Source organism: Hyperolius riggenbachi, chromosome 10 (genome assembly GCF_040937935.1).
Source record: "Hyperolius riggenbachi isolate aHypRig1 chromosome 10, aHypRig1.pri, whole genome shotgun sequence".
In the NCBI taxonomy this organism is placed as follows: domain Eukaryota; kingdom Metazoa; phylum Chordata; class Amphibia; order Anura; family Hyperoliidae; genus Hyperolius; species Hyperolius riggenbachi.
Window position 1 is genome coordinate 208888869 of NC_090655.1, and position 27689 is coordinate 208916557.

The 27689-nt window shown below is 44.6% G+C and overlaps 1 protein-coding gene across 2 annotated transcripts in view; it reads right to left on the reverse strand.

The window, feature by feature from the left end:
* Positions 1 to 18150: 18150 nt before the first annotated feature.
* LOC137534312 (zinc finger protein 585A-like) overlaps positions 18151 to 27689 on the reverse strand; it is a 63209-nt gene continuing 53670 nt past the window's right edge. For both annotated transcript variants that reach the window (XM_068255752.1, XM_068255753.1), the window contains 2 exons: positions 27375 to 27494; positions 18151 to 22279 (listed from right to left, as the gene is read on the reverse strand). In XM_068255752.1, coding sequence (XP_068111853.1) covers positions 18846 to 22279; positions 27375 to 27494 — 3554 coding nt within the window. In that variant the 3' untranslated portion in view covers positions 18151 to 18845. The remainder of the gene's footprint in view (positions 22280 to 27374; positions 27495 to 27689) is intronic.

Below are 27689 nucleotides of genomic sequence, written 5' to 3' on the forward strand. Positions count from 1 at the left end.
TACATTGCCTGCTGCCAGTGCCACATGTCACTCCTCCTACTGCTGCTGTATTTATCCTCCTGCTGTCAGTGGTCCCACCACCAGGGTCCACACAATACATTGCCTGCTGCCAGTGCAACACGTCACTCCTCCTCCTACTGCTGTATTTATCCTCCTGCTGTCAGTGGTCCCACCGCCAGGGTCCACACTATGCATTGCCTGCTGTCAGTGCCACACGTCACTCCTCCTCCTGCTGCTGTATTTATCCTCCTGCTGTCAGTGGTACCACCGCCAGGGTCCACACAATACATTGCCTGCTGCCAGTGCCACACGTCACTCCTCCTCCGGCTGCTACTGCTGTATTTATCCGCCTGCTGTCAGTGGTCCCACCGCCAGGGTCAACACAATACATTGTACACTTTAGGAAGAAAAATCACTCGGCACTCAGCTGATTGAACAGGGGGTAGAGCCGGCTCCTATAAGTCTGCTGTGGCTTCACCCCATACGTTTACACCCGTGTTGTTAGGTTAACAGTCCAAGCAAAGGGAAGTGCAGCAAGCTTTGATTAGTGCAGGGCACAAATTGGAACACACTAGTACATGAAAGAAATGCTGTGCACTTTCCTCTTGTATTGCTTTTATTCAGGCCTTCAACCACCAGCCAGTGTGTACAACATAAGAAACAAGAGTTGTCAAACCTGGATTCACGGAGGTGCGGAGGTGAGTGGGGAAGAGGTGACCAGGGGATGTATGGACGGCACTACATGTCCTAAACGGGGCAGCACTGTACGGCTTCCTACATAGGATCTTGAAGCCGCGCCCCCAGCGCTGCCCCATTGGTGTAGAGTGCCTGGGAGTGAAGGTTGGGGGTGAGGGGACGGAGACTCGCCGCTTAGCGGCGAGAAACAAGCAACAAGCTTGTATTGCGGTGCTAAAATAGGCTATGCGGCCAGACAATCTTTAGATTGTAAGCTCGCAAGGGCAGGGCTCTCTCCCCCTTTTGTGTCTTGGTAACCATTATACATTTTATTCATCATGTTAATTTTATCACTGTCATTACCAATTCGATAATTTGTATTTTGTATCATTCTTTGTATTTTGTCACTAATTATGTATCTTGTATATTGGTGTACACCATTGTCTGTATTATTATTAACCCCATGTTTGTTTCTTACTTTGTACAGCGCCACGGAATATGTTGGCGCTTTATAAATCAATAATAACAATAATAATAATAATATAGGTGAGGTGTGCGTGCAAAATTATTAGTGCATAAATCCATATACAAGTAAATACATGAATACATCTGAAACATCACTATAAAGTACAATGTGGAAAAATACTGTGTTTAAATCACAAAGTGCGACAGTGCATAGTTAAAGTGCATGTACAAACACTGACATTATGGCATAGCCAGATTACATCCCAAGCGCCCTATATTAAAAACTATACATTTTATTATCACCTTATAGCATAAAAGGGATCACCCCGCTAGACCTAACCCAAAGGGGCTCCCATTAAAAAAGACCAGGAAGTAAGATTATGGACAACAAGACCTTATGGGGCGTATTCGCCTCCAAAAATACATATACCTACTCCCCTAATTAATTTACATTATGTCCTCATCCTGCAGAGTTGGGGGAAGAGGGTTCAAGACAGCCCATACAAAGAACAAAATGCCCAGAGGATGTGTCATATGAAAGAGGAGAGGAGCACCAGAAAATTGCCAAGGTTGGGGGGCAAGGAATATAGGGCACCCATAGATTTCACCTAAAAGTAGGTCTAGACAAGACCAGAACACCCAAGGTGGCAGAAGCCAAGTGGTAAAAACGACTTGAAGTCTCAGACAGAGGGTATTCCCAAAGTCCAAGACCAGCTTCTAAAAATGACCCACATCAGCCAAAGCCCCATAACAATGTCAACTCCGCCCCCGACACAAAAAGGAGGGGGGGAGAAGGGGAAAAAATGGGAAACAAAGGGGGCATAGCATACAAATGATGTTAAACAAAAGGACTGTTTTAACATCCTCTGCTGGCAACTACTGCTGCTGTATTTATCCTCCTGCTGTCAGTGGTCCCACCGCCAGGGTCCACATTATGCATTGCCTGCTGCCAGTGCCACATGTCACTCCTCCTCCTGCTGCTGTATTTATCCTCCTGCTGTCAGTGGTCCCACCGCCAGGGTCCACACAATACATTGCCTGCTGCCAGTGCCACACGTCACTCCTCCTCCGGCTGCTGCTGCTGTATTTATCCGCCTGCTGTCAGTGGTCCCACCGCCAGGGTCCACGCAATACATTGCCTGCTGCCAGTGCAACATGTCACTCCTCCTCCTACTGCTGCTGTATTTATCCTCCTGCTGTCAGTGGTCCCACCACCAGGATCAACACAATACATTGCCTGCTGCCAGTGCCACATGTCACTCCTCCTGCTGCATTTATCCTCCTGCTGCTGTATTTATCCTCCTGCTGTCAGTGGTCCCACCGCCAGGGTCCACACAATACATTGCCTGCTGCCAGTGCCACACGTCACTCCTCCTCCTGCTGCTGTATTTATCCTCCTGCTGTCAGTGGTCCCACCGCCAGGGTCCACACTATGTATTGCCTGCTGCCAGTGCCACACATCACTCCTCCTCCTACTGCTGCAGTATTTATCATCCTGCTGTCAGTGGTCCCACCACCAGGGTCCACACAATACATTGCCTGCTGCCAGTGCCACACGTCACTCCTTCTCCTGCTGCTGTATTTATCCTCCTGCTGTCAGTGGTCCCACCGCCAGGGTCCACACTATGCATTGCCTGCTGCCAGTGCCACATGCCACTCCTCCTCCTACTGCTGTATTTATCCTCCTGCTGTCAGTGGTCCCACCGCCAGGGTCCACACAATACATTGCCTGCTGCCAGTGCCACACGTCACTCCTCCTCCTGCTGCTGTATTTATCCTCCTGCTGTCAGTGGTCCCACCACCAGGGTCCACACTATGTATTGCCTGCTGCCAGTGCCACACGTCACTCCTCCTCCTACTGCTGCTGTATTTATCCTCCTGCTGTCAGTGGTCCCACCGCCAGGGTCCACACAATACATTTCCTGCTGCCAGTGCCACATGTCACTCCTCCTACTGCTGCTGTATTTATCCTCCTGCTGTCAGTGGTCCCACCGCCAGGGTCAACACAATACATTGCCTGCTGCCAGTGCCACACGTCACTCCTCCTCCTCCTGCTGCTGCTGTATTTATCCTTCTGCTGCTGTATTTATCCTCCTGCTGTCAGTGGTCCCACCACCAGGGTCCACACAATGCATTGCCTGCTGCCAGTGCCACACGTCACGTTTTTTTTTTTTTTTTAATTACACCTATTTCTATAAAAACAAAACAAAAAAAAAAAACAATTCGCGAACACAAATTTTTTACCGAATTTTGAGCCTGACACCCGAACCAAATCTGAACTCGAACCGAATTTCGTGGTCGAAGGCAAATTCGAATGTCATGCGGACCCAAATTCGAATGTACCCGAACCGAATTTTGGTACATCTGAGCATACCTATAATTATGCAGGGGGGCGAGCACTGTAAAAACAGTGCAGGAGATTTGGGCACAGCCAATGCCATCATAGGCCGAAATAGGAATTACGGCTATAGCATCGCACAGTCACATAGTTACATAGTTACATAGCTATTTTGGTTGAAAAAAGACATACGTCCATCGAGTTCAACCAGTACAAAGTACAATTCCAGCCCGTCCCCCACATACCCCTGTTGATCCAGAGGAAGGCGAAAAAACCCCCACAAGGCATGGTCCAATTAGCCCCAAAAGGGAAAAATTCCTTCCTGACTCCAGATGGCAGTCAGATAAAATCCCTGGATCAACATCATTAGGCATAACCTAGTAATTGTAGCCATGGATGTCTTTCAACGCAAGGAAAGCATCTAAGCCCCCTTTAAATGCAGGTATAGTTGCATAGTACAGTCAGTAACTTCGGCGCCATCAGAAGACAGTGCTGAAGTTACTTTTAGAACACTGCAATTCGGCTTCCAGCAATAGCCGTATACCAGCTGTATTCTGCGCCCAAGTCTCCAGGCGGCCAGTTCATATGTATGCGTGTGTGTGTGGGGGGGGGGGGGGGGGGGGGAGAGGAACTTGCAAGGCTACCTATATTAGCAATCTACCTAAAGATTGCCAATACTGACAATATGTAGGCTTGCAATGTAATTGTAGTCGTTTTCCCCACCAATACCCCCTACTTTTCCCCTCTCATATGCCCTCTTCTTTTCTTAAAGTGTACCTGTAAGAAAAAAGTGCCCGGGGGGTACTTACCTCAGGGAAGGGGAGGCCTTTGTATCCTAAAAAGGTTTCCCCCTTCCACCTCAGTAGAGGGGATCCAGTGCTGGGAGCCCCAAAGTACTCCTTGCCGGTGTGTGCGCATGCGCAGTAGTATTTGTTTTCCTTGACTGCAGTGCTTGAGTTTAGGTCTTCTTTAAAGAGGTTCTGTGGGATTCTAAAAATCAATCAAACAAGCTGACACTTATCTGGGGCTTCTACCAACTGTCTTAACTGTCGGTAAACCGGTACCGGCGGCGGCCGTTTCCCGCCGCCGGTACCGGTTTAATATTTGTCTAAACAGATGAATAATGTTAGCTCCTGCTCGCGTCATCGAAAGCCTACTGCACAGCTGCAGTGTAAACACTCATGTGATTACACTGTGACCGGCGGCGGGGAACAGAGCATCGGAAGAGGACGGCGTGGGACATTACTGCTGCAGGGGGCCGATAGAAGCCCCAGATAAGTGTCAGATTGTTTGATTCTGGTGGCCATACATGGTACAATTTTTTCATACAATCTTACCATTTCTATGTAATATAAGGGAACTGCCTACATTATCCTTTCAGTATATTCACTTAATTTACCCTTATACTACATAGAAATGGTAAGATTGTATGAAAAAATTGTACCATGTATGGCCACCATTAGGATGCAAAAGATCTCCTTTTAAGTGAGAAGAATACGGTGGCTGCTATATTAATTTCCTTTTAAACTATATGAGTTGACTGGCAGCCCTGCTGATCTATGTCTCTGCAGAAGTGTCTGAATCACACCAGAAACAAGCATGCAGCTAACCTTGTCAGATATGACAATAATGTCAGAAACACCTGATCTGCATGTGCTTGTTCAGGAGCTGTGGCTAAAAGTATTAGAGGCAGAGGATCAACATGATAGCCAGGTAACTGGCATTGCTTAAAAAGAAATAAATATGGCAGCCTCAATATGCCTCTCACTTAATTTCTCCTTCAACTGCTTACTTTTTTCACTGTAGTGGTCCTTTAAACAGTTTATATTTGACAGTTGGAAAATGACAGTTTTAAATAAGACAGTTAGAAAAGGGCAGTTGAAATTTGGCAGTTGAAAAATGGCAGTTGGAAAATGACCGTTGGAAAATGGCAGTTGAAAAATGGCAGTTGGAAAATGCAGATAAAATTTGACTTTTGTAAAATGGCAGTTAAAATTTGACATTTGGAAAATGGCAGTTAAAATTTGACAGTTGGAAAATGGCAGTTGAAAAATGACAGTTGGAAAATGATAGTTAAAATTTGACAGTTGAAAATTGACAGTTGGAAAATGACAGTTGAAAAATGACAGTTGGAAAATGGCAGTTGGAAAATGACAGTTAGAAAATAACAGTTGGAAAATGACAGTTGAAAAACGACAGTTGGAAAATGGCAGTTGGAAAATGGCAGTTGAAAAATGACAGTTAAAAGTTGAACATAATTTTCCAACTGTCATTTTCCAACTGTCATTTTTCAACTGCCATTTTCTAACTATCATTTTTCAACTGTTGTTTTTTAACTGCCATTTTCCAACTGCCATTTTCCAACTGTCATTTTCCAACTGTCAAATTTTAACTGCCATTTCCAACTGTCAAATTTTAACTGCCATTTCCAACTGCCATTTTCAAACTGTCATTTTCCAACTGTCATTTTCCAACTGCCATTTTCCAACTGTCAAATTTTAACTGCCATTTACCAACTGTCAAATTTTAACTGCCATTTTCCAACTGTCAAATTTTAACTGCCATTTTCCAACTGTCATTTTTCAACTGTTGTTTTTTAACTGCCATTTTCCAACTGCCATTTTCCAACTGTCATTTTCCAACTGTCAAATTTTAACTGCCATTTCCAACTGTCAAATTTTAACTGCCATTTTCCAACTGTCATTTTCCAACTGTCAAATTTTAACTGCCATTTCCAACTGTCAAATTTTAACTGCCATTTCCAACTGTCATTTTCCAACTGTCATTTTCCAACAGCCATTTTTCAACTGCCATTTTTCCAACTGTCAAATTTTAACTGCCATTTTCCAACTGTCAAATTTTAACTGCCATTTTCCAAATGTCAAATTTTAACTGCCATTTCCAACTGCCATTTTCCAACTGTCATTTTCCAACTGCCATTTTTCCAACTGTCAATTTTTAACTGTCATTTTCCAACTGTCAAATTTTAACTGCCATTTTCCAACTGCCATTTTCCAACTGTCATTTTCCAACTGTCAAATTTTAACTGCCATTTCCAACTGTCAAATTTTAACTGCCATTTCCAACTGCCATTTTCCAACGGTCATTTTCCAACTGTCATTTTCCAACGGTCATTTTTCAACTGCCATTTTTCCAACTGTCAAATTTTAACTGCCATTTTCCAACTGTCAAATTTTAACTGCCATTTTCCAACTGTCAAATTTTAACTGCCATTTTCCAACTGTCAAATTTTAACTGCCATTTTCCAACTGTCATTTTCCAACTGTTGTTTTTTAACTGCCATTTTCCAACTGTCAAATTTTAACTGCCATTTTCCAACTGTCATTTTCCAACTGTCAAATTTTAACTGCCATTTCCAACTGCCATTTTCCAACTGTCATTTTCCAACTGTCATTTTCCAACTGCCATTTTTCAACTGCCATTTTTCCAACTGTCAAATTTTAACTGCCATTTTCCAACTGTCATTTTTCAACTGTTGTTTTTTAACTGCCATTTTCCAACTGTAAAATTTTAACTGCCATTTCATTTTACAGCTGCCAAATTTTAACTGTTGTTTTTCAACTGTCATTTTTAAACTGCCATTTCTCAGGAAAAAAAACAGGCAAATTTCAACTGTTTTTTGACTGCCATTATTTTCCAACTGTCATTTTTCAACTTCCATTATTTAACTATCTTGTTTCCTTCTTCCTTTCCTATTTTATTTATTTTGCAAATACAAGCCTTGAGATCCTCAATGTTGAATGTTGATTTGCCACCTCATTTTGTGTTTTGGGGGCTAGATTTGCATCACGATTTGCACAATTTAAAACTGGCTATCTCTAACAGTGACAGGTGTCAGATATGGTGGTTGGATAGTGCAATGGTTAAGGGCTCTGCTTCTGACGTAGGAGACCTAGGTTCAAATCTTGGCTCTTGCTATTCAGTAAGCCAGCACCTATTCAGTAAGGAGTTCTTTGGGAAAGACACTCTAACTCTGCTACTGCCTACTGAGTGTGCTGTAGTGTAGTGTCTGCCTCGCAATCGCTTTGAGTCCGACAGGAGAAAAGCGCTATACAAAAAAAGGAATTATTATATGGATAACTGTAGAGAGGGAGTGGAGGAAAAAGCATATGTTGGCTTTTTATCTTCCTATCTTGCTTCTAGTCTAATGACCCATTTATTGGCTTCAACTTTCATAGCAGTTCTCTTTCCAGGCTAGCAGCACTTTTAGGGCCCGTTTCCACTAGAGCGAATCCGCATGCGTTGTCTGCATGCGGATTCGCATAACCAATACAAGTGGATGAGACTGTTTCCACTTGTCAGTTTTTTGGTACGTTTTTCTGTGCAGGATTTTTCTGCATGGTAGACCCTACAGAATTCGCCTGCGTGTGGAATGCAGGCGATTCGCAGGCAATGTATTTAATAGGGGAAATCGCACATGCGTTTTTTGCCGCGATTTCGCGTGCGAATTCGCACTAAAACTAATGTACATTGGGCCAGGCAGTGACATGGTTAAAATCGCTGATAGCCTGCCTATGCGAAATCGCATGCAAAATCGCGGCAAAAATCGCATGCGGAATCGCATCCGCATGCGATTTTGTCAGCGGTGGAATCCCAGCGATTCGCACCGCACTAGTGGAAACGGGCCCTTAGCCACCTTTGAAACTTGTCCACACATTCTCTACCTTAGTGTTTGGTACTTGTGTTCCTCCACGATGGTGACCCTCTTTTTCTTGGGCTACTTCAAATGTATTTATTTATTGTGCATTGTGGGGATTTATTGTTGCAGAGTTGTTTTTCAGATGAACTTGCACAGTTTTTTCTTGATAAAGAGGTACTTTGTTGCTTTGGAATTTTGGATTATCTTAATGAATTACAGAATGAATTACAGATCTTTCTGTACCAATTTTTTGGATTGCCAACCATTTACTTCTCTTTACAAAAATGTATGGCACGTGTTTTGCTCTGCATGGCAGTATTAATTGAAATCAGACAGCAGTGTGTTGGCACAGAGATGCATGCAGCAGTTTATTGTCAGAACACAGCACAGCACATGAGAGTCTGAGATATTACTGAAATAAGCTTAGCAATGCAGCAGTGCATCCTGACCTTCCCGGTTGTTATCAAATTACCATTTTAAAGGACCACTATAGTGAAAAAGTAAGCAGGTAAAATCTTTCAGAACCAGCATGTTTTGGACTAGTGGAGTTCCTCATTGGGGATACAAAGGGTTTTCTTTGTTTTTTAAAATAATTTCCTAAATGGCAGTTGCTAAGTCTAACTGCCAAAATAGGACCAGCCAGCTACTCGCACACTATTTTGGCAGTCAGACTTAACAATGGCCGTTCAGCAAATGCTTTTGAAAACAAAGGGAAACCCTGAGACTCCATTGTGAGGAGATGGACTAGTCCAAAACCTGTTGGTTCTGTCAGGTTTTGAAGCGGACCTAAACTGAGAGCTTCCTCTCTGCTCTAAGGATATAAGCAACAGCATCATAACTTTAAAGAAATCTTACAAAAACCCTGCAGTGTTTACTTTCTGGCGTCCTAGGAACACAAAAGGGTTAACCTCCTGTGTTTACATATTAGCCCAAACTATGGCATAAGGTAACCATACACTGGTCGATTTGCCATCAGATTCGACCAACAGATAGATCCCTCTCTGATCGAATCTGATCTGATCGTATGGCCACTTTTACTGCAAACAGATTGTGAATCGATTTCAGCCTGAAACCGTTCACAATCTGTTGTGGTGGTGGTGGTGCTGCTGCCGCCGCTCCCCCCCCCCCCCCGCCCCGCATTCATTACCTGCACCGCCGGCGCGACTGCTCCCGGTCACCGCTGCTCCGTCTCCGCTCTGGTCTCCAGGTCAGGCATGCGTTACTTCTTCCTGCCCGGCAGGAAGTTTAAACATTAGAGCGCCCTCTACTGTTTAAACTTCCTGCCGGGCTAGAAGAAGTGAAGCATTCCGGACCCGGAGACCAGACCAGCGCGGAGACGGAGCAGCGGTGACCGGGGGCAGTCATGCCGGCGGAGCAGGTAATGTATGCGGGCTCTATTGCGTCGGTCGTCAGGTACTCGAATGCCGCTAGCGACGTGCTCCCTACCCGCGGGCGATCAACGGTAATTTTCCGCACGGAGCGATCGACGGGATCGGACGAAATGGATCGAAATTCGTCGTGTTGCGGGAACGATGTGACAGCAGATTCGGCAGATTCGATCCCAGTGATCGAATCTGCTGTCGATCTGGCGGGAATCGGCCTAGTGTATGGCCAGCTATAGAGTGGCACACCTGACAGCCCTAATTTACATTTGCTGTTTACTTGTTGATAAGGCCTAATTAGACAGGCTAATCTCTCTAGACCAGGGCTTTGCACCTGTGGTACGCTTGCCACCGGTGGTACTCTGCTGTTGGCCAGGTGGTACACACCAGATTTGCCTGCCACTTTTTTTGACCACCTGCCACTTGTCTTGGTCCTGTCCTGCCTCCACAAAGTTTAGCTCCCCCTCCCTCGCTCCTTGCTGTGCTGCTCTGCAGCATACTTCAGACCTCAGATTAGTGTGGAGCAGACAGCTAGGCCAGCGGTGCACAGTGATGGCGCAGATACTGAAAGTGACATCACTGCTCATCTGAAGTATACATGCCGTCACTGTGCATCGCTTGCCTGGCTGTCTCTTCACTGCGGCTGGCTTACCAATGTTCTGAGGTGTGAACTATTCCGCAGGGCAGCACAGCAAGGAGTGAGCAAGGGCGGATCTGAACTTTGTGGTGAGTCACTGCCTAGCTCACAGCTCTCAGGTGGTGGGACCAGGCTACCTATAATTAAGCACGTGGGGGGTGGAACTTGTATGGCTACCTATATTGGCAATCTACCTCTAGATTGCCAATACGGACAACATGTAGGCTAGCAATCTAATTGTAGTTTTTTTCCCCACCAATGCCTCCTACTTTTCCCTCCCAAATGCCTTTTTTTTTCTTAAATTGTACCTTGTAAGAAAAAAGTGCCCCGGGGTGTACTTACCTCAGGGAAGGGGAGGCCTTTGTATTCTAAAGAGGTTTTCTCCCTTCCTCAGTAGATCGGATCCAGTGCTGGGAGCCCCATAGTTTTCCTCATCGGTGTGCGCATGCACAGTAGCTGCTCTCTGTTCAGGCTCCTGCAGAAACAGCCAAGCCCATTCGCATCCAATCTACTGCGCAGGCACACTGGTGGTACTTGAAAGTTTTCAGGCAATAAAAGTGGTACAATTAGTGGAAAGGTTGAAAAGCCCTGCTCTACATCACAGTCAGCAGACACATGGTAGCCAATCAGACTGCACTCCCTCCTGGAGCCCCCCCCCCCCCCCCCGCCTGTATCAAAGCAACAGCGTCGGCCTTTTCCTCACTCTGTGTGCTGCGTAGGTAGTCAGAGAAGGGAGAGAGGTTGCTGCACGGATTAGGGAAAGCTTAGTTAGGCTCTTGTTAGGCTTGTTAGCTTGCTCCTTGCTGATACTTATTGCTAAAAAGCACACCACAACAGCTCTTTTGAGCTAATGTTGTTCTTGTGATCTGTTTTTTTTTTTTTTGAGTGGCCCACTGACACTTGCATATACAGCCCTGTCAGTCGCAGCTGGCCCTTGCTAATTCCTACTGTGCCACTGCCAGGCCCAGCAAATTCAGTGCCTACCTTTTCACTGCACGTGTGTTACAGCTGCACATTTGTAATACCAGTCACTGCATACCTGTTCACGGAACCTATGTGTGTGACAGCTGCACATTGTATTGATACCAGTCACTGCCAGTGTTGCCAACTCATCCCTTTAATTACTGACACATATGAATTATACAGATTTCGTGGCTAGGTAGATGCAGTTAAGGCACTGATTATGTGTAAGTAGCCCCAGAAAGTGTATAACTTAGATGTGTCAGTAATTAAAGGGATGAGTTGGCAACACTGGTCACTGCATACCTGTTCAGTGCACCTGCGTGACAGCATGCAGTGTTATTTTATATACCAATCACTGCATACCTGTTCACGGTACCTGTGTGTGTGACAGCGGCACATTTGTAATACCAGTCACTGCATACCTGTTCAGTGCACCTGCGTGACAGCACGCAGTGTTATATTATATACCAGTCACTGCATACCTGTTCATGGTACCTGTGTGTGTGACAGCTGCACATTGTATTGATACCAGTCACTGCATACCTATTTAGTGCACCTGTGTGACAGCATGCAGTGTTATATTATATACCAGTCACTGCATACCTGTTCACGGTACCTGTGTGTGTTACAGCTGCACATTTGTAATACCAGTCACTGCATAACTGTTCACTGCACCTGTGTGTGACAGCTGCACATTGTATTGATACCAGTCACTGCATATCTGTTCCGTGCACCTGTGTGACAGCACGCAGTGTTATATACCAGTCACTGCATACCTGTTCACGGTACCTGTGTGTGTGACAGCGGCACATTTGTAATACCAGTCACTGCATACCTGTTCACTGCACCTGTGTGACAGCACGCAGTGTTATATACCAGTCCCTGCATACCTGTTCATTGTACCTGTGTGTGAGACAGCTGCACATTTGTAATACCAGTCACTGCATACCTGTTCACTGCACCTGTGTGTGTTACAGCTGCACATTTGTAATACCAGTCACTGCATACCTGTTCACTGCACCTGTGTGACCGCACGTAGTGTTATATACCAGTCCCTGCATACCTGTTCAGTGTACCTTTGTGTGTGACAGCTGCACATTTGTAATTCCAGTCCATGCATACCTGTTCACTGCACCTGTGTGACCGCACGCTGTTTTATATACCAGTCTGTGTATACCTGTTCACTGCACCTGTGTGACTGCACGCTGTTTTATATACCAGTATGTGCATACCTGTTCACTGCACCTGTGTGACCATAAGCTGTTTTATATACTAGTCCATGCATACCTGTTCACTGCACCTGTGAGACTGCACATTGTATTAGTCAAGTCAGTGCATACCTTTCACTTCATCCCCCCTGATATGGACAAAACAGGCAGAGGCAGACCCAGAGGCAGGCCACGCGGAAAGTCTGTTTGAGGTCTTGCTGATGTGATTTCATGCAGCCCTTTACCAAAGAACAGTGCTCAGAGGAAGGCACGTGCCATCAACTCCCAAGATTGTCAGGACGTAGTTGACTATTTAACACAGAATACCTCCTCTTCTGCAGCCACCTGCGCTACTACAAGCACCACATCCGCTACATTTGACACTTCGCAGGAGTTAGTTGGTGGGGAATTAACTGATTCACAGCCATTAATGTTACAACAAGATGAAGCAAGTTACACCACCTCATATGTGTGAGTTAGGCGACACTATGGACGTAAGGTGTGAGCAGGAGGATAATGAAGTACCTGCTGTTGGTGTAGTTTTGGAGGTGTCTGATACAAGTGAAGCTGTGGAGGATGATTATGATGATGATTATGATGATATGGATGTCACATGGGTTCACAATAGAGGAGATGAACAAGGGGACAGTTACCATAGCGTAAAACCATTACACACATTTATTAATATTAAACGAATCACTCACATGCATGGGCCATCTTGCTAACTGCTGGCTGCGCTGCTGTATCCAGTATCTTGCACACCATCTCCCACTTCTGCATCCACAGTCACTACTTATAACGTAACATATGCCCCTGATGAGTCACTTGAAGTGACAAAACCGGTAGGGCGAGTCTGTCAATGTGAAAGTGGGAGACTTCGAGCAGGGTTGGTGTCCGGATACTGGATACAGCAGCGCAGCTAGCCAGATGGCCCAGGCTTGGGAGTGAGCACTTTTATCTCTATGCATGTGAGTGCACACTTTTAGTATAAATAAATGTGTGTAATAGTTTAACGCTATGGTGGATACGATTTATTTATTTTGATTATCAAGGGAAGACCCATGAGCATTGAAATTGAGGGGAAGTTATGATTACAGGCAGGGTGGTGGTGGTGGTGGTGGGGGGGGGGGGGCTCAGATACCCCAGAAGCACTGTGGACTCATCTAGCCGAGGGTCATATTCAAAGGATGAGTGCCTAGTCATTAGGGTGTGGTGGTGGCTGTGACTCAAGAAGCTGAACCTAATGTCATGATATATTTTCTGTGTTGGGGTGATATAGAGGCTCAGTATTGGGCTGGAACACTTGCACAACGGACTGTAGTTTGATAGAGAACCATCTTATGAATTTGTGAACTTCAATTTAGAGGTGCACCATCGATTTGTACCCTATTTTTATAAAGCTAGTGCAGTGTTTTATTTGTTAAAGTAAACCTATAATGAAAAAAGTGCCCCTAGAGCAGGCATGGGCAAACTTGTTGTTAAGGAACTACAAGTCCCACAATGCATTTGCCTTTATGAGTCATGACTGTGGCTGTAAGACTCCTGCAATGCATTGTGGGACTTGTAGTTCCTTAACAGCTGGAGAGCCAAGTTTGCCCATGCCTGTCCTAGAGGGTACTTACCTCAGAAGGGGAAGCCTCTGAATCCAAAAGAGGCTTCCCTCGTCACCCTGTTCAGGCTCATTCCTGTGCTGGGACCCCCAAACTCTTTAGAATCATAACAAGCCAGGGACTTGCCTCATGCAGGCACACTAGTGACTTACCGCTCGAAATAGCCGAGCCTCACTGATCTGCTCTACTACGCAGGTGCAAATGCCTCACACCTGCTCAGTATTTTGGACCCATCAGGCTCAGCTACTTCGGTCAGAGGCTGAACGGTAAGCTGCTAGTGCACCTGTGCAAGGCGCATCACAGGCTTGTTATAATTCAGGAGCCCGAGCAGTAGTCTGTGCCTTAGCATCGACAAGCCCTTGGGGGGCTGAACAGGAGGACGAGGGAAGCCTCTTTAGGATCCAGAGGCTTCCCCCTTCCAAGGTAAGTACCCTTTAGGGGCACTTTTTGTCACTGCAGGTTTACTTTAAGGTCTTATAGTACATGGAGGGGGTGAAATTGGCTAATCAAAATAGGATGTGTTTATGCACCCTGAGGGAAGCTCAGCTACAGGGTTCCTGGTTTCAGGTCTACTTCAAATAATAGCAGCCACTGATGAGATATTTGTTCTTGAACAATCTGCTTGTTTGGTCATCAACAATTTCACATCTGCACTGCTGGCAAGTCTTAAAGAGACTCCGTAACAAAAATTGCATCCTGTTTTTTATCATCCTACAAGTTCCAAAAGCTATTCTAATGTGTTCTGGCTTACTGCAGCACGTTCTACTATCACCATCTCTGTAATAAATCAACTTATCTCTCTCTTGTCAGACTTGTCAGCCTGTGTCTGGAAGGCTGCCAAGTTCTTCAGTGTTGTGGTTCTGTGATGCATCTCCCCCCTCCAGGCCCCTCTCTGCACACTGCCTGTGTATTATTTAGATTAGGGCACCTTCTCTCTTCTCTCTTATCTTTTACAAGCTGGAAATCCTCCTCTGAGCTGGCTGGGCTTTCACATACTGATTAATTACATACGGGCAGAGCTGTCTGCACTCTGCAGTAAGAAACAGCCTGACACTTCAGTGGAAGATAGCTGCAGGGGGAAAGAAACACACAAATGATCTCTTGAGATTCAAAAGGAAGGGTGTATACAGCCTGCTTGTGTATGAATGTATTTTCTGTGTGTGGACATACTGTACATCAACCTACTTCCTGTTTTGGTGGCCATTTTGTTTGTTTATAAACAAACTTTTTAAAACTGTTTTTAACCACTTTTAATGCGGCGAGGAGCGGCGAAATTGTGACATAGGGTAATAGGAGATGTCCCCTAACGCACTGGTATGTTTACTTTTGTGCAATTTTAACAATACAGATTCTCTTTAAAGTGCAACTGTCGGGCATAAAATCAAAAATCAATTATTTATTTTTATCTGGTAAACAAGTAATAAGGTTGCTAACCAGGCAATCCAAAAGTTAAAATCACTATTATTTATCTTGTTGATAAATGATCATTCCCCAGTTTACCTGATTCTTATTTGGAATACACAAAATTTGGTACACAAAAAGGAAGTTGCAGGGCATGGTGGGTTGTCCTTTTTTGCTTCTATACTTCCCCTAAGAGTTAACTACCGTAATGCAGCCTGATGGCTGAAGCCTCTTTCCCTCCTGCTTTCCCCATTCACACCTCTGTTCCTCTCTGATTGGCCAATATTTCTTATGCTGAGACAATGCACTTTCTATGGTGGAGGGTGGACAATGCATACACAATCAGGCAGAGGAAAGTAAGGGAGGAAATTACATCAGGATTGGCTTTAAAATAGCCGGAGTTAAAATGGGAAATGCTAAGAAGTTTTTTCTCTTTTTTTTACTGTAGAAAAATCACTAAAATCAAACCGTGTACAGTGCAATACATATGTTATGTAAGTAGAACAAGTATTTATCTACTTATGTATGTGTTTTTTCTGAGATAGTATGGCTGACAGCTCCTCTTTAATAACTCAGTCTTTACCATGAGTGCTATTAACATGGATGGTACAACAATCATCTGGTTATTGACAGAAATGACCTTGAGTCCAGTGGCTTCAAAACTGTAGATGAAACATATGACACAGCCAGCACTTACAGAGATGAATCTACAGTGGAAATTAATTTATAACATTGAAATTGGCACCAGTGAATGAAAATGTACTCATCATTAACCAAAACAAAGTTTCATTTTTCTTGGCAAGTCCGCTAAGCAATGATGTTCAGCTTTTAGGAGACAACATCTATGATGAAGGACACAAGGCCACCATGTAGTGTTGGAAGATTAAGAGTTTATTTGCAAAGAACACATTTTCAGAACACTCAGAATTGAATAACCAGGATACAGTAAAGAACTGTTATTGACTAATAATATTATTATCCCTTGCTTCTACTACAAAAGGTGAGATATGCCGAAACCAGGGCTGGACCAATCTCAAGAGCCAGGCCACCAGGAGGACTAAAAAAAAAAAAATACTTAACATCTAACATTTGGCAATTGCTTCCAACGAGGTCAATGGATACACATGTATCTTGGATGCTTAAAGGGCCAGTCCACAAATAAACTGATATAACAGAAAAAGAAAGTCTATTAAAGCAAATTATCTGGTGGCTTCAGATATCTCTTGGTGGTCTCCCTGCCACAGTTCCCATACACCTTGGAGTATCAAGTGTTCCTGCCCACCCTGAAGTGTTCCCACTCCTCCTGCTGCATTTTATTCTATAATATAAGGTCAACTAACAATGCAATAGAAGGAGTAGGAGGTTGTATTATTGCTGTGGCAGGTGTACAGACCTGGGAAGTCACAAGCTGAGGACACCCTCAGAGACCACAAGAGATATATGAGACTTACTACATGAGTCAGCTTTCCAGCATCTAACAAAAAAGATATGCAAGCTGCAAGTAATAAATGGTGCTGTGGATTTAGACCTCTCAAGACTTCATTTGTTTTTATTAAAGCAGTCCATGTTCTTATCAGTGGTGATCAATCAGGTGCAAGTTCTCAGAGTTTACATTAAACAGCATGCAACTTGGAATCTTTGCACGTCATCAACCATCTTTAGTTGTTGTTTCTCTGGGAATCCAGTGTTAGGTTTTCTGAACCAGGGCTTCTGATCCCTGTCCTCAAGTACAACCAACAGTACATGTTTTGCTGTAAAACTACACACATTCGCAGGTGAGGCAATTAGAGTCTCAGCAGTACTACCTCAGCATCCAGAGTCGGTGGTCCATGAGGACAGTGTTAGGAAGCAACCAAGGTTCCCTTCAGCTGATGCAGCCATTGTGTAAGGTTTGCGATCCAGCAGCTTTGGCTTTCATTTACCTTAAAGCCCAACTAACCCAAAAACTTAACGATGACCATTGGCCATTGGTGAAAAAATAAACCTGTGCAAAAGCCTAAAATGTAAGGGTCACTATTAAAGCTGAAAGGATCGGTGGGTGGTAGGGTTAATCACTCACCTGGTCGCCAGTAATTAGTTAGTTGTCAGAAACTCTTCTCCCCTCTATTGGCAAGACAGCCAAGGCAGTTTTTCACCGAAGTCTTCCGAAGCTATGCCACAGCCCAAAGCAGCCGCAGCTGCCAAGTTGGGGCGGGCCGCAGCAAACAGGCGAGGGAGGGGCGGAGTTTGACAATAAATTAATTTAGGGCGAGCAGGTGAGTTATTAACTCTACCACCCACCAATCCTTGCAGCAGTAATAAACAGTCTTACATTGCAGGCTCTGTATTTTTCATCAATGCTCCTCTTTAACTAAGTAAATTCTCAAAGTAGTCACTTTGATCTGTGTAAATTATTATTATTATTACTTTTTACATTTTATCTTTGTCCTTTGAAAATTCCAAGTAAAAAAGGAAAAAAAATCAGTTGTGTAGCTGTGCTTGCCTGTAGCTGTGCACCTAGCCACAGACGTAGGAGCTCTAGTAGCTGAGTAGTTTCTTGTGAGAAGACAATAGACTTAACTATAGTTTACCATCTACTTCCTGTGAAATGCAAATCTGCATCCTTACTGTATACTGGCTGCATCCAGAGGAGAGAGAATAAAGCCCCATCTACACAATACGATTCTTTGTGCGATTCGATTACGATTCTATTTAAGATCCAATTAAATCCGACATGTCCGATCAGGATTTGATTAGATTCAATTTGATTTGCCATTGTTTTGCAATGGCAAATCGAATTGAATCTAATGGAAACCCAATCGGACATGTCATATTTAATCGTATCGTAAATAGAATCATAATCGAATAGCACAAAGAATCGTATCGTGTAGATTGTGCTTAAGAGTGCGTACACACATTCAGTTGTTATTGGCCAATTCTACCACTTCCATATAGTAGGAGTGCCAACTGATTTTGTATACTATGAAGAATTTCTGCAGGCATGCTCCCATCCTACATGCAGGTGGTAGAATTGGCCAATCAATATTGAATGTGTGTATGTGAATATGTGCCTAAGAGTGCAAAGTTTGACAATCATATTTGGCAAATAAATCAGCTATCTATTCTGCCCATCGCACTGGTCCTAAACACTGCTTATTCAAATAATAGCTCAATCACTAATATAATCTGCCATTTTCAATTCTGGATTTACTTGAGATTTAAAGGTATGAAAAATGAAAGCAAACTTTCTAATAATAACAATGCCGCAGGCGGTAGATCTAAGAATCAAGAACAATCTCCACACTGAAGATTTATGAAGGATACGACATAGCTGATTACTCAGCTTGCAGACATCCACACATCACATTGCACCATTTACTGGACTGACCCTTTGATATATACGTCATCTCCTGGGTCTGACCTACAGGCTGTTGAGCTTAGGATATTAGGTCCACCACTGGCTGCGACTACGGCTACAGTAACAGGAAACATACAATAAAGTCTAAAGATGTTTCTACATGCAGTAATCAGGTACATGCAACGGGCTTCCCATCTAGATGAACTTTCTGGTGGGCCACATAGCTGTGTTTCTGAGTGAAGCACATTCCACACTCTGAACACACAAAGGGTTTTTCATCTACATGGAGCTTCTGGTGCGCTACGTAGGCGCCTTTTTGGGTAAAACACCTTCCACACTCGGCACACTTGAAAGGCTTCTCATCTGTGTGAATCACTTGATGTCGGGCAAGGTAGACTTTGGCGCTGAAGCATTTTCCACACTCTGAACAGCCAAATGGTTTCTCCCCTGTGTGGATTCTTTGATGGACTACACAGCTAGCCTTCTGAGTGAAGCATTTTCCACAGTGGTTGCACACAAAAGGTTTCTCGCCTGTATGGACCCGTTGATGAGCCATAAAAGAGGCTTTCTGAGTGAAGCATTTCCCACAGTCAGAACATTTAAAGGGTTTCTCATCTGTGTGGATCCTGTAGTGTGCATTAAAGCTGGCCTTCTGCGTGAAACATTTCCCGCAGTCTGGACATTTGTAGGGTTTAATGTCGGTGTGGATCAGCTGATGTCGGGCCAGATAGACCTTGGAGCTGAATCGCTTGCCGCACTGACAGCACGCAAAGGGCTTTTCGCCAGTGTGAATTCGTTGGTGAACAATGCAACTGGCCTTCTGGGTAAAACACTTGCCACAGTGCGTACATACAAAAGGTTTTTCACCCGTGTGAATTCTCTGGTGGGCCACATAGCCAGCCTTCTGCGTAAAGCGCTTTCCACACTCGGCACATTCAAAGGGTTTCTGGCCTGTGTGGATGATCTGGTGCCGGACTAAGTAGATCTTGGATGAAAAGCATTTGCCACACTCAGGACAGATAAACGGCTTCTGGTCAGTGTGGATGCGACGGTGGACGATGAGGTTGGAGGCACTGGTGAAACGTTTACCACAATGGGAACATACAAAGGGCTTTTCCCCAGTGTGTGTCCTCTGGTGGGACACAAAGCTTGCTTTCTGTGTGAAACATTTCCCACAAACAGAGCAGGCATAAGGCTTCTCCCCAGTATGAATGCGTTGATGTATTATTCGGTTGGCAGCATTGGTGAAACATTTTCCACAGTCGGCGCAACGATACGGTTTCTCCCCTGTATGAGTTCGCTGGTGCTCATCAAAGCTTTTCTTCAGCCGGAAACACTTCCCACACACTGAACACTCAAATGGCCGTTCACCAGTGTGAATCCGCTGGTGGACAACACAGCTGGCCTTCTGTGTGAAACATTTACCACACTGGTTGCAAACAAATGGCTTCTCCCCTGTGTGAATGCGCTCATGTGCCAGGTAGCTGGCCTTCTGAGAGAAGCATTTGCCACACTGTGTACACACAAAGGGCTTCTCACCAGTATGGACTCGCCTGTGGGTGATGTAGCTGGCCTTCTGGGAAAAACACTTGCCACACTCTATGCATTCAAAGGGTTTTTCTCCTGTGTGGATCCTCTGGTGCGCCAAGTAATTTGCCTTCTGGGAAAAGCCTCGACCACATGCATCACATTTAAAGGGTTTGTCCTCGGTATGTATCCTCTGGTGTGCCACGTAGCTTCCCTTCTGGGTGAAGCACTTTCCACACTGGCCACACTGGAATGGCTTCTCTCCACGGTGAATTAACTGATGCCTCACGAGGTAGATCTTTGAGCTGAAGCATTTGCCACATTCAAGACAGCCAAAGGGCTTCTCCCCAGTGTGAATTCTCTGGTGGACAATACAACTGGCCTTTTGGGCAAAACGCTTGCCACACTGCGAACAGACAAAGGGTTTTTCCCCTGTATGGATCCTCTGGTGAACTATACAGCTGGCTTTTTGAGAAAAACATTTCCCACACTGAGAGCAGACGTATGGTTTCTCCCCCGTGTGGATCCTCTCATGAGCTAAGTAGCTAGCCTTTTGTGTAAAACACTTACCACAGAGTGTACACATGAAGGGTTTCTCCCCGGTGTGTATTCTCTGGTGCGTGAGGTAACTTGCCTTCTGGGTAAAGCACTTTCCACACAAAGTACATAGGAAAGGCTTCTCACCAGTGTGGACCCTTTGGTGGGCCAAGTAGCTGGCCTTCTGTGTAAAACATCTTCCGCATTCTTCACACTTGAAGGGCTTCTCCTCATTGTGAATTCTCTGATGGGAATTGTAGCTAGCCTTCTGCGTGAAGCATTTACCACAATCAAAACAAGCAAAAGGTCTCTCACCAGTGTGGACCATTCGGTGTCTCATCAGGTAGATCTTTGAACTGAAGCACTTACCACAATCAGGGCATTCAAAGGGCTTTTCCCCTGTGTGGATTCGTTGGTGCACAATGCACGTAGCCTTCTGGGAAAAACCTTTGCCGCAGTGTGTACAGACAAATGGTTTCTCGCCAGTGTGGATGCGCTGGTGGGCTAAGTAGCTGGCTTTCTGAGTGAAGCATTTTCCGCAGTGAGAGCAAGCAAACGGCTTCTCGCCCGTGTGGACTAACCGATGCCTCACTAGGTAGACCTTGGAGCTGAAGCATTTTCCACACTCGAAGCACACATAAGGTTTCTCGCCTGTGTGAATTCTCTGGTGAACAATGCAACTGGCTTTTTGGGTGAAGCGTTTGCCACACTGGAAACAGACATAGGGTTTTTCTCCTGTGTGAATTCTCTGATGGGAAATGTAACTAGCCTTCTGAGTAAAACATTTGCCACACTGAGAACAAACAAAAGGCCTTTCACCAGTGTGAATTCTCTGGTGAACCACTAAGTTGCCCATACTACTAAAACATTTGCCGCAGTCGGTGCAGGGAAAGGGTTTCTCTGTCTCATGGTCTTTCAAATGTCTGGTTAGAGAGAGGGTGGAGGCAAAGCATTTCCCACATTCAGAACAGACGTAGGGCTTCTGGTCTGTGTGCATTTTCCGATGGACAACAAGGTCCGAGGCACTTGCAAAACATTTCCCACATTCTGCACAAGAAAAGGCGGTCTGCCCTTTGTGGAGTCTCTGGTGTTTGATGAAACCTAGCTTGGATATGAAGATATTGCCGCACACCGGGCATACAAACTGTTTCTGTTTTTTGTGGCCCTCTTCATCTTGGAACAGTTCAGAGTCATAACTAAAGTTCTGACCACCATCAAAACAGGATAGGAGGTTCTCATGTTTGATGAAACTGGTGCTCATAGCAGAAAAGCTGAAAGATTTCTCCTCATAGGTGTTTCTTTGGCTATAATGAGATGTTGAATATTCTGTCCAAGGGTTGAGTCCCTGTGTTGTGACATGAAGGGGAAAAAGTCCATTTGGCTTCTCTAACTTTATTCGAATAGGGGTGCTTGAGGTCATACTTCTGGTAATTCTGGTGGTGTAATAATCGGGATGGACAAACCCATCTTCGGCTATCCAGTAAGGCGGAAGCGCAGCTAGATCACTTATTTCTGAAAGAGTCATATTCAAGGCATCATCTGTAGAAAAATAAAAATGACCGTTATTAAAGTTGCTTAAAGTGAAACTGAAGTCCGATTGTTTAACTGATTTCCTATAAGACCACAGTTAATGACTTACACAAAAAACAGTTATGTTTACATGTCAAAATGTACTTTTACTTAAAGAGAAACTCTGACCAAGAATTGAACTTTATCCCAATCAGTAGCTGATACCCCCTTTTACATGGGAAATCTATTCCTTTTCACAAACAAACCATCAGGGGGTGCTGTATGATGGATATTGTGGTGAAACCCATCCCACTAGAAACTCTGAGGACTGTGGAACTCCTGGCAGTTTCCTGTCTGTGAACCTTGCTGCATTGTGGGAAATAGCTGTTTACAGCGGTTTCCAACTGCCAAAAAAGCAAGCAGCAGCTACATCACCTGCCAGCAGTAAAAATGTCACCATGTAATAAATGTCAGAATCAGGGATTTAAATGATTTTAGAATGAGCAAACACTGACTAAATCATTTATACATAATTATTGTAAAAATGAAGCACTTTTTTTATTACATTATTTTGACTGGAGTTCCTCTTTAAAAAAAAAACTTGAAGCTTTGGCTCCACCCCTTTTTTGTCCTTGAAATTTTTATTTTACAGTTACTTTAGATGTGAGAAGGATGTACAAATGGTGAAACTTGTGAGCAACCAGTGCCACCTTGTGGTACATTGGAAAAATATATGCTAACACAGTTTTAATTGAAGAATGATTTTATTAAAATAATACATGTGAGTTTAAAGTCACTTTCAATATTTTTTACAGTAAACCTGTTATTTGGTAGCAAGTGTGTTACAGGTAACGTTGGTTTAATACATAAAATTGGAGGTTGACACCGAAAGTGACACTATAGTGAGAGGGATGTGAAGGCTGCCTTTTTTAACAGTAAGGAGGCTTCCCTTTTTACCTCCTTTTAAACTATGCCAGTTGCCAGGCTGTCCTGCTGATCCTCTGCCTCTAATACTTTTCAGCCACTGACCAGAATAAAGTATTAACATCAGGTGCTTTAATTTAAAAACACATATATCCAGGCACATCGCCTCTAGTTAGGACATTAAATAAGTTATTAAGGAAAAGGGAGGTGCTGAAAGGGGTGTGGCCAGAAAACAGCAAAAATCTATTAACCCTTCGCACTCTCGCATGCAAATGTTCAAACAAATGCATTCACAGATTCACTCATCCAGGCACCACTGTTATCCCTACAGCTAAGTTAAAAGCCGGGGTTTTAGTTCACAGAAGAATGCATTCTTATGCTTAGTCACCTATACTGCGCAGAAGTACCCAGGTAAACATAAGTGTCCTAACTCTAGCCCTGTAACATGCATAGTGCAGACATGCAAACATTCATTGCATCAAACCTATCTAGGGATTAGGAGCACACATCCTGACGTCCTCTCCTGGGACAGATAGCGCATCTTACCAATCACACAAGGGAGCTAACATAATGTATCCATGCGCACCATGCACATACACCAGCATGCACACAGTTTATGCTGGTGTATGTGCATGGTGCGCATGGATACATTACGTTAGCTCCCTTGTGCGATTGGTAAGATGCGCTATCTGTCCCCGGAGAGAATGTCAGGATGTGTGCTCCTAATCCCTAGATAGGTTTGATGCAATAAATGCGTTTGCATGTCTGCACTATGCATGTTACAGGGCCGGAGTTAGGACACCTATGTTTACCTGGGTACTTCTGCGCAGTATAGGTGACTAAGCATAAGAATGCATTCTTCTGTGAACTAAAACCCTGGCTTTTAACTTAGCTGTAGGGATAACAGTGGTGCCTGGATGAGTGCTTTGATTTAAGTCTGGGCTGTGAACACACTCTACTGATGATCCCCTTGGGTGACACCTCACTGGGCTGCACACACGTATATCAGCTGTGTCGCTATGCGGAGGGCGACGGAGGGACGATGAGTGACGTCATGCGGCAGGCCGAGGAGTAAGGCAAACAATGGGATTGCTGTGGCTGGGGGTGAGTAGATCTGCCTGGCGGATTGGTTGGGGCTCGCCGGCTACTGTACAAGTCTGATTATCAGCTTAGGCAGTGGTTATCGGCCCCCTCGACCGACTTAAATCAGGTGTGTGTACAAGGCTACACAAGGTACAACAATGACTATTGTCATGGTTTAAAAGTAAATAAATAAAATAGCCTCCATATCCCTCTCACTACAGGGTCCCTTTAAACAAGTTTAATTCAGCCATTAGGGCCGGTTTGCAGGATGCACGCCGACACCAGCAGTGATGCAAGATATGCATCCGAGTCCCTGTAGCCATACCATGCACTGCTATAGAGATTCAGGTGCGTGCTGCGTTAAAATGCAGCATGCTGCTGTCAGAATCACGCTGGCATGCAATTCCTGACCCAAAGCAAAGCTATCACAGGTAAGCACAGATGTATGATCATACTTAGGGTTGCCAGGTCGGCTGATGGAGAAAACCGGACAGGGGGTGGAGTTAGGGGCGGAGTCAGAAGCGCACTTTTATGTAGAGTGGGGCTAAGCAATGGGCTTTTTAAAAAATGTTTTTTACAGTATTTATATCGCACTGACATCTTCTGCAGCACTTTACAGAATACATAGCCATGTCACTAACTGTCCTCACCAGTACATGCACATAAGAGACCACTTTTCACCAGTAAATGCACATAATAAGAGACCGCTTTTCACCAGTAAATGCACATAATAAGAGACAGAGCAGAAAACTATTACAAAACTGGAAAACTATGCAAATAATGCAATGCATTTATGGCGTTTTTGCACAGTGAAGTGGTCGATTTCTTGCGGGAAGTTTTAAAATTGATTTTTTTCCCACCAAAATTTTTTATTGAGAACAATAAAGTGGACATACATAGGCATAATATAAATCTGCGCATACATGTATGTACACATTTTGAGCAAATATAACAAATATAACAGTATAACAGTATAAATTGCGTTGTACAATAGTATGAATTCAAGTGTAAAGTATAGTAAGCAGCGGGCTCAGGCGAGATTGAATGAGATTGAAAGTCACGCCTGGACTATACGGAGGGGAGATAGAGCGGAGCCAATGCACACAAAGAGCGGAAATACAACCAGAGAATTATGGGTCACTTACTCACCTTATCTCCAGACTCCTGACCTTACCTTGCTTTCTTCGCAGATGCAGAATCGCATTGCAAATGACGTGAGTGACGCACGTCATGCGTGCGTTGGCAACGCAGCGTTGGCGTTGCCGTAGCAACGTCGGGAAGCGCGGGCTCGGGGACGGTACTTAAGCTGGCGTAACTTACGCCGCGTAAGCTGGCTGGCTGTGCCTTTGACTGACAGCCAGGCAGCGAATCAGCGGTCGCGCAGCGCTGGCGGACGGGTGGCGGCAAGTGGCAAAAGGCATAAAACCGGACATCTTAATTGTCCGGTTTAACATGCCTTTTTGGACAGGACACAGCGGCCAAAAACCGGACACCTGGCAACCCTAATCATACTGGATCCATGTGCCTCTGTGCAATGTCCATTCCTCTCCTCGTTCTACTTGGTCGCCGTAATCACTCCTAGAAAAATTAGATTTTTGGGTAAAATGAAATCTTCAGATAGGAAGAGGCAGGCTTGCAGCGAGGTTTCCTCCTACCACCCTACCATTGCCTCCTCTTCCCCACCCCTTAAAGGACCTCTGTCGCAAAAATCTTAATCTCCATCCAACTGCTATAAAAGTGTAGTGTGAGCAGGGAGGCTGGCCAGCAGCTTTGTATAAATCTTTTTCAGGGAGTGACCTAGGGCTAAAGGTCATGCTGAGAATCACCTATGGGGAGATGGACTAGCCCAAAATCTGTAGGTAATGTCACATTTGTACTATGTACTCTAAGTGACAACAACATAGGAGAGAAGTAATTTATGGCTCATTTTACTCAGGAAGAAATGTACTTATTTGTATGTGTTTTAAATTTTACGATTTTCACGACCGTTCTTCTTTAAAGGAGAGTGAATAGGGTGGGGAAGAGGATGGAATAGGAGGGTGATAGGAGAGAACATCACTGCTTTTTCCGGTCTGCAAATTTGACTTTAGCCAAAAGCAGCGATTACCAGGAATGAGGGAGTAGAGAGGAAGTGAAGGATTGAGAGCGATGAGTAAGCACCACCTATCAGACACTATGTTTTGTTATACATAAATGACTAATCCAAGATGCTTATACCATAACATACTGGATGTTGTAGCAAGATGTTTTATTGAACCTCTTAAGTCTACTTGTACAAATGCAAGATTGAGTTGCTTGCCCTGGCCCAGGTACAGGTAGTGGGAAGGGTTGTTTTTTTCTCATGTAAAATAACTTCTCTGTTAGCATAAGTAGAGTAAGCTCACCAATACCTTTGACTCTTGGGAGACATAATCATCATCCTCAAAAGATCCTAAATTATCATACCAATCCCATACCAGGAGGATCTGTAAATGTTCCACTCTTTAGTTAACCACTTAAGGACCGGGCTGTTAGCTGATCTGTGCTGCATGGGCTATCCAGCACACAGCACAGATCAGCAGTGTGGCAGGGCGATCAGACTCCCCCCTTTTTTCCCCGCTAGGGGGATGACCTGCTGAGGGGGTCTGATCGCCGCCGCTCCGTGTGGCCGAGTGGGGGGGAGGGCTCCTCAAAGCCCCCCTCCGCAGCGCGATTCCTCCCTCCCTCTTCTTCCCCCCCCCCCCATTCGCTCCATGGGCGGCGCAGAATGGGGATACGTCCTGTACCGCCTCCAATAGGCTTTAGCCTATCACTGGCGGCGACCCCTGGCCAATTGCCGATCTCCTTTACGGCCGTATTGATGTAAACAGCTGGGAGTTCTTCCCCGCGTGTTTACTATTAGCTTGCGTGCCGCGATCGGAGGCTCGCAGGCTGTTCACGGTGACACCCTCCGTGAACTGACATGGAACTTCCATGTAAAAGCACAAACGACCAGCCGCTCTATCGGCGTTAGGCGGTCGTTATGTGGTTATTAATTAGCTTTCGCACAAGGATCACTGAGCCCCACTTTTCTTACAGTTACCACCACAAGATGGCACTGCTACCACAACATTAAGCAGCTAGAGATGCGCAGTCTTACCAACGTCATAATTCTCCAGAAGCATCTTCTCCTCAGAGTCGGACCACCACAGTTCCTTCATATACGGCTCCTCCCCCTGCTCAATCATGGATACAATTGGAGGCTTCTCACTATCCCATCCTTATAATATATGTATAAAAAACAAAAACAGATTGTTGATTACGTATACCAGACTGTGTATACTAAATAAATATGGCTGCTCCAACCAAGGGAAATTGTACAATCCCATTTACAGATATTTCAGTCGTATAGATATAGACAACAACAACTGTCCGAAGACACAACAAACATTGGTTTAGTAGATACCTATGAACT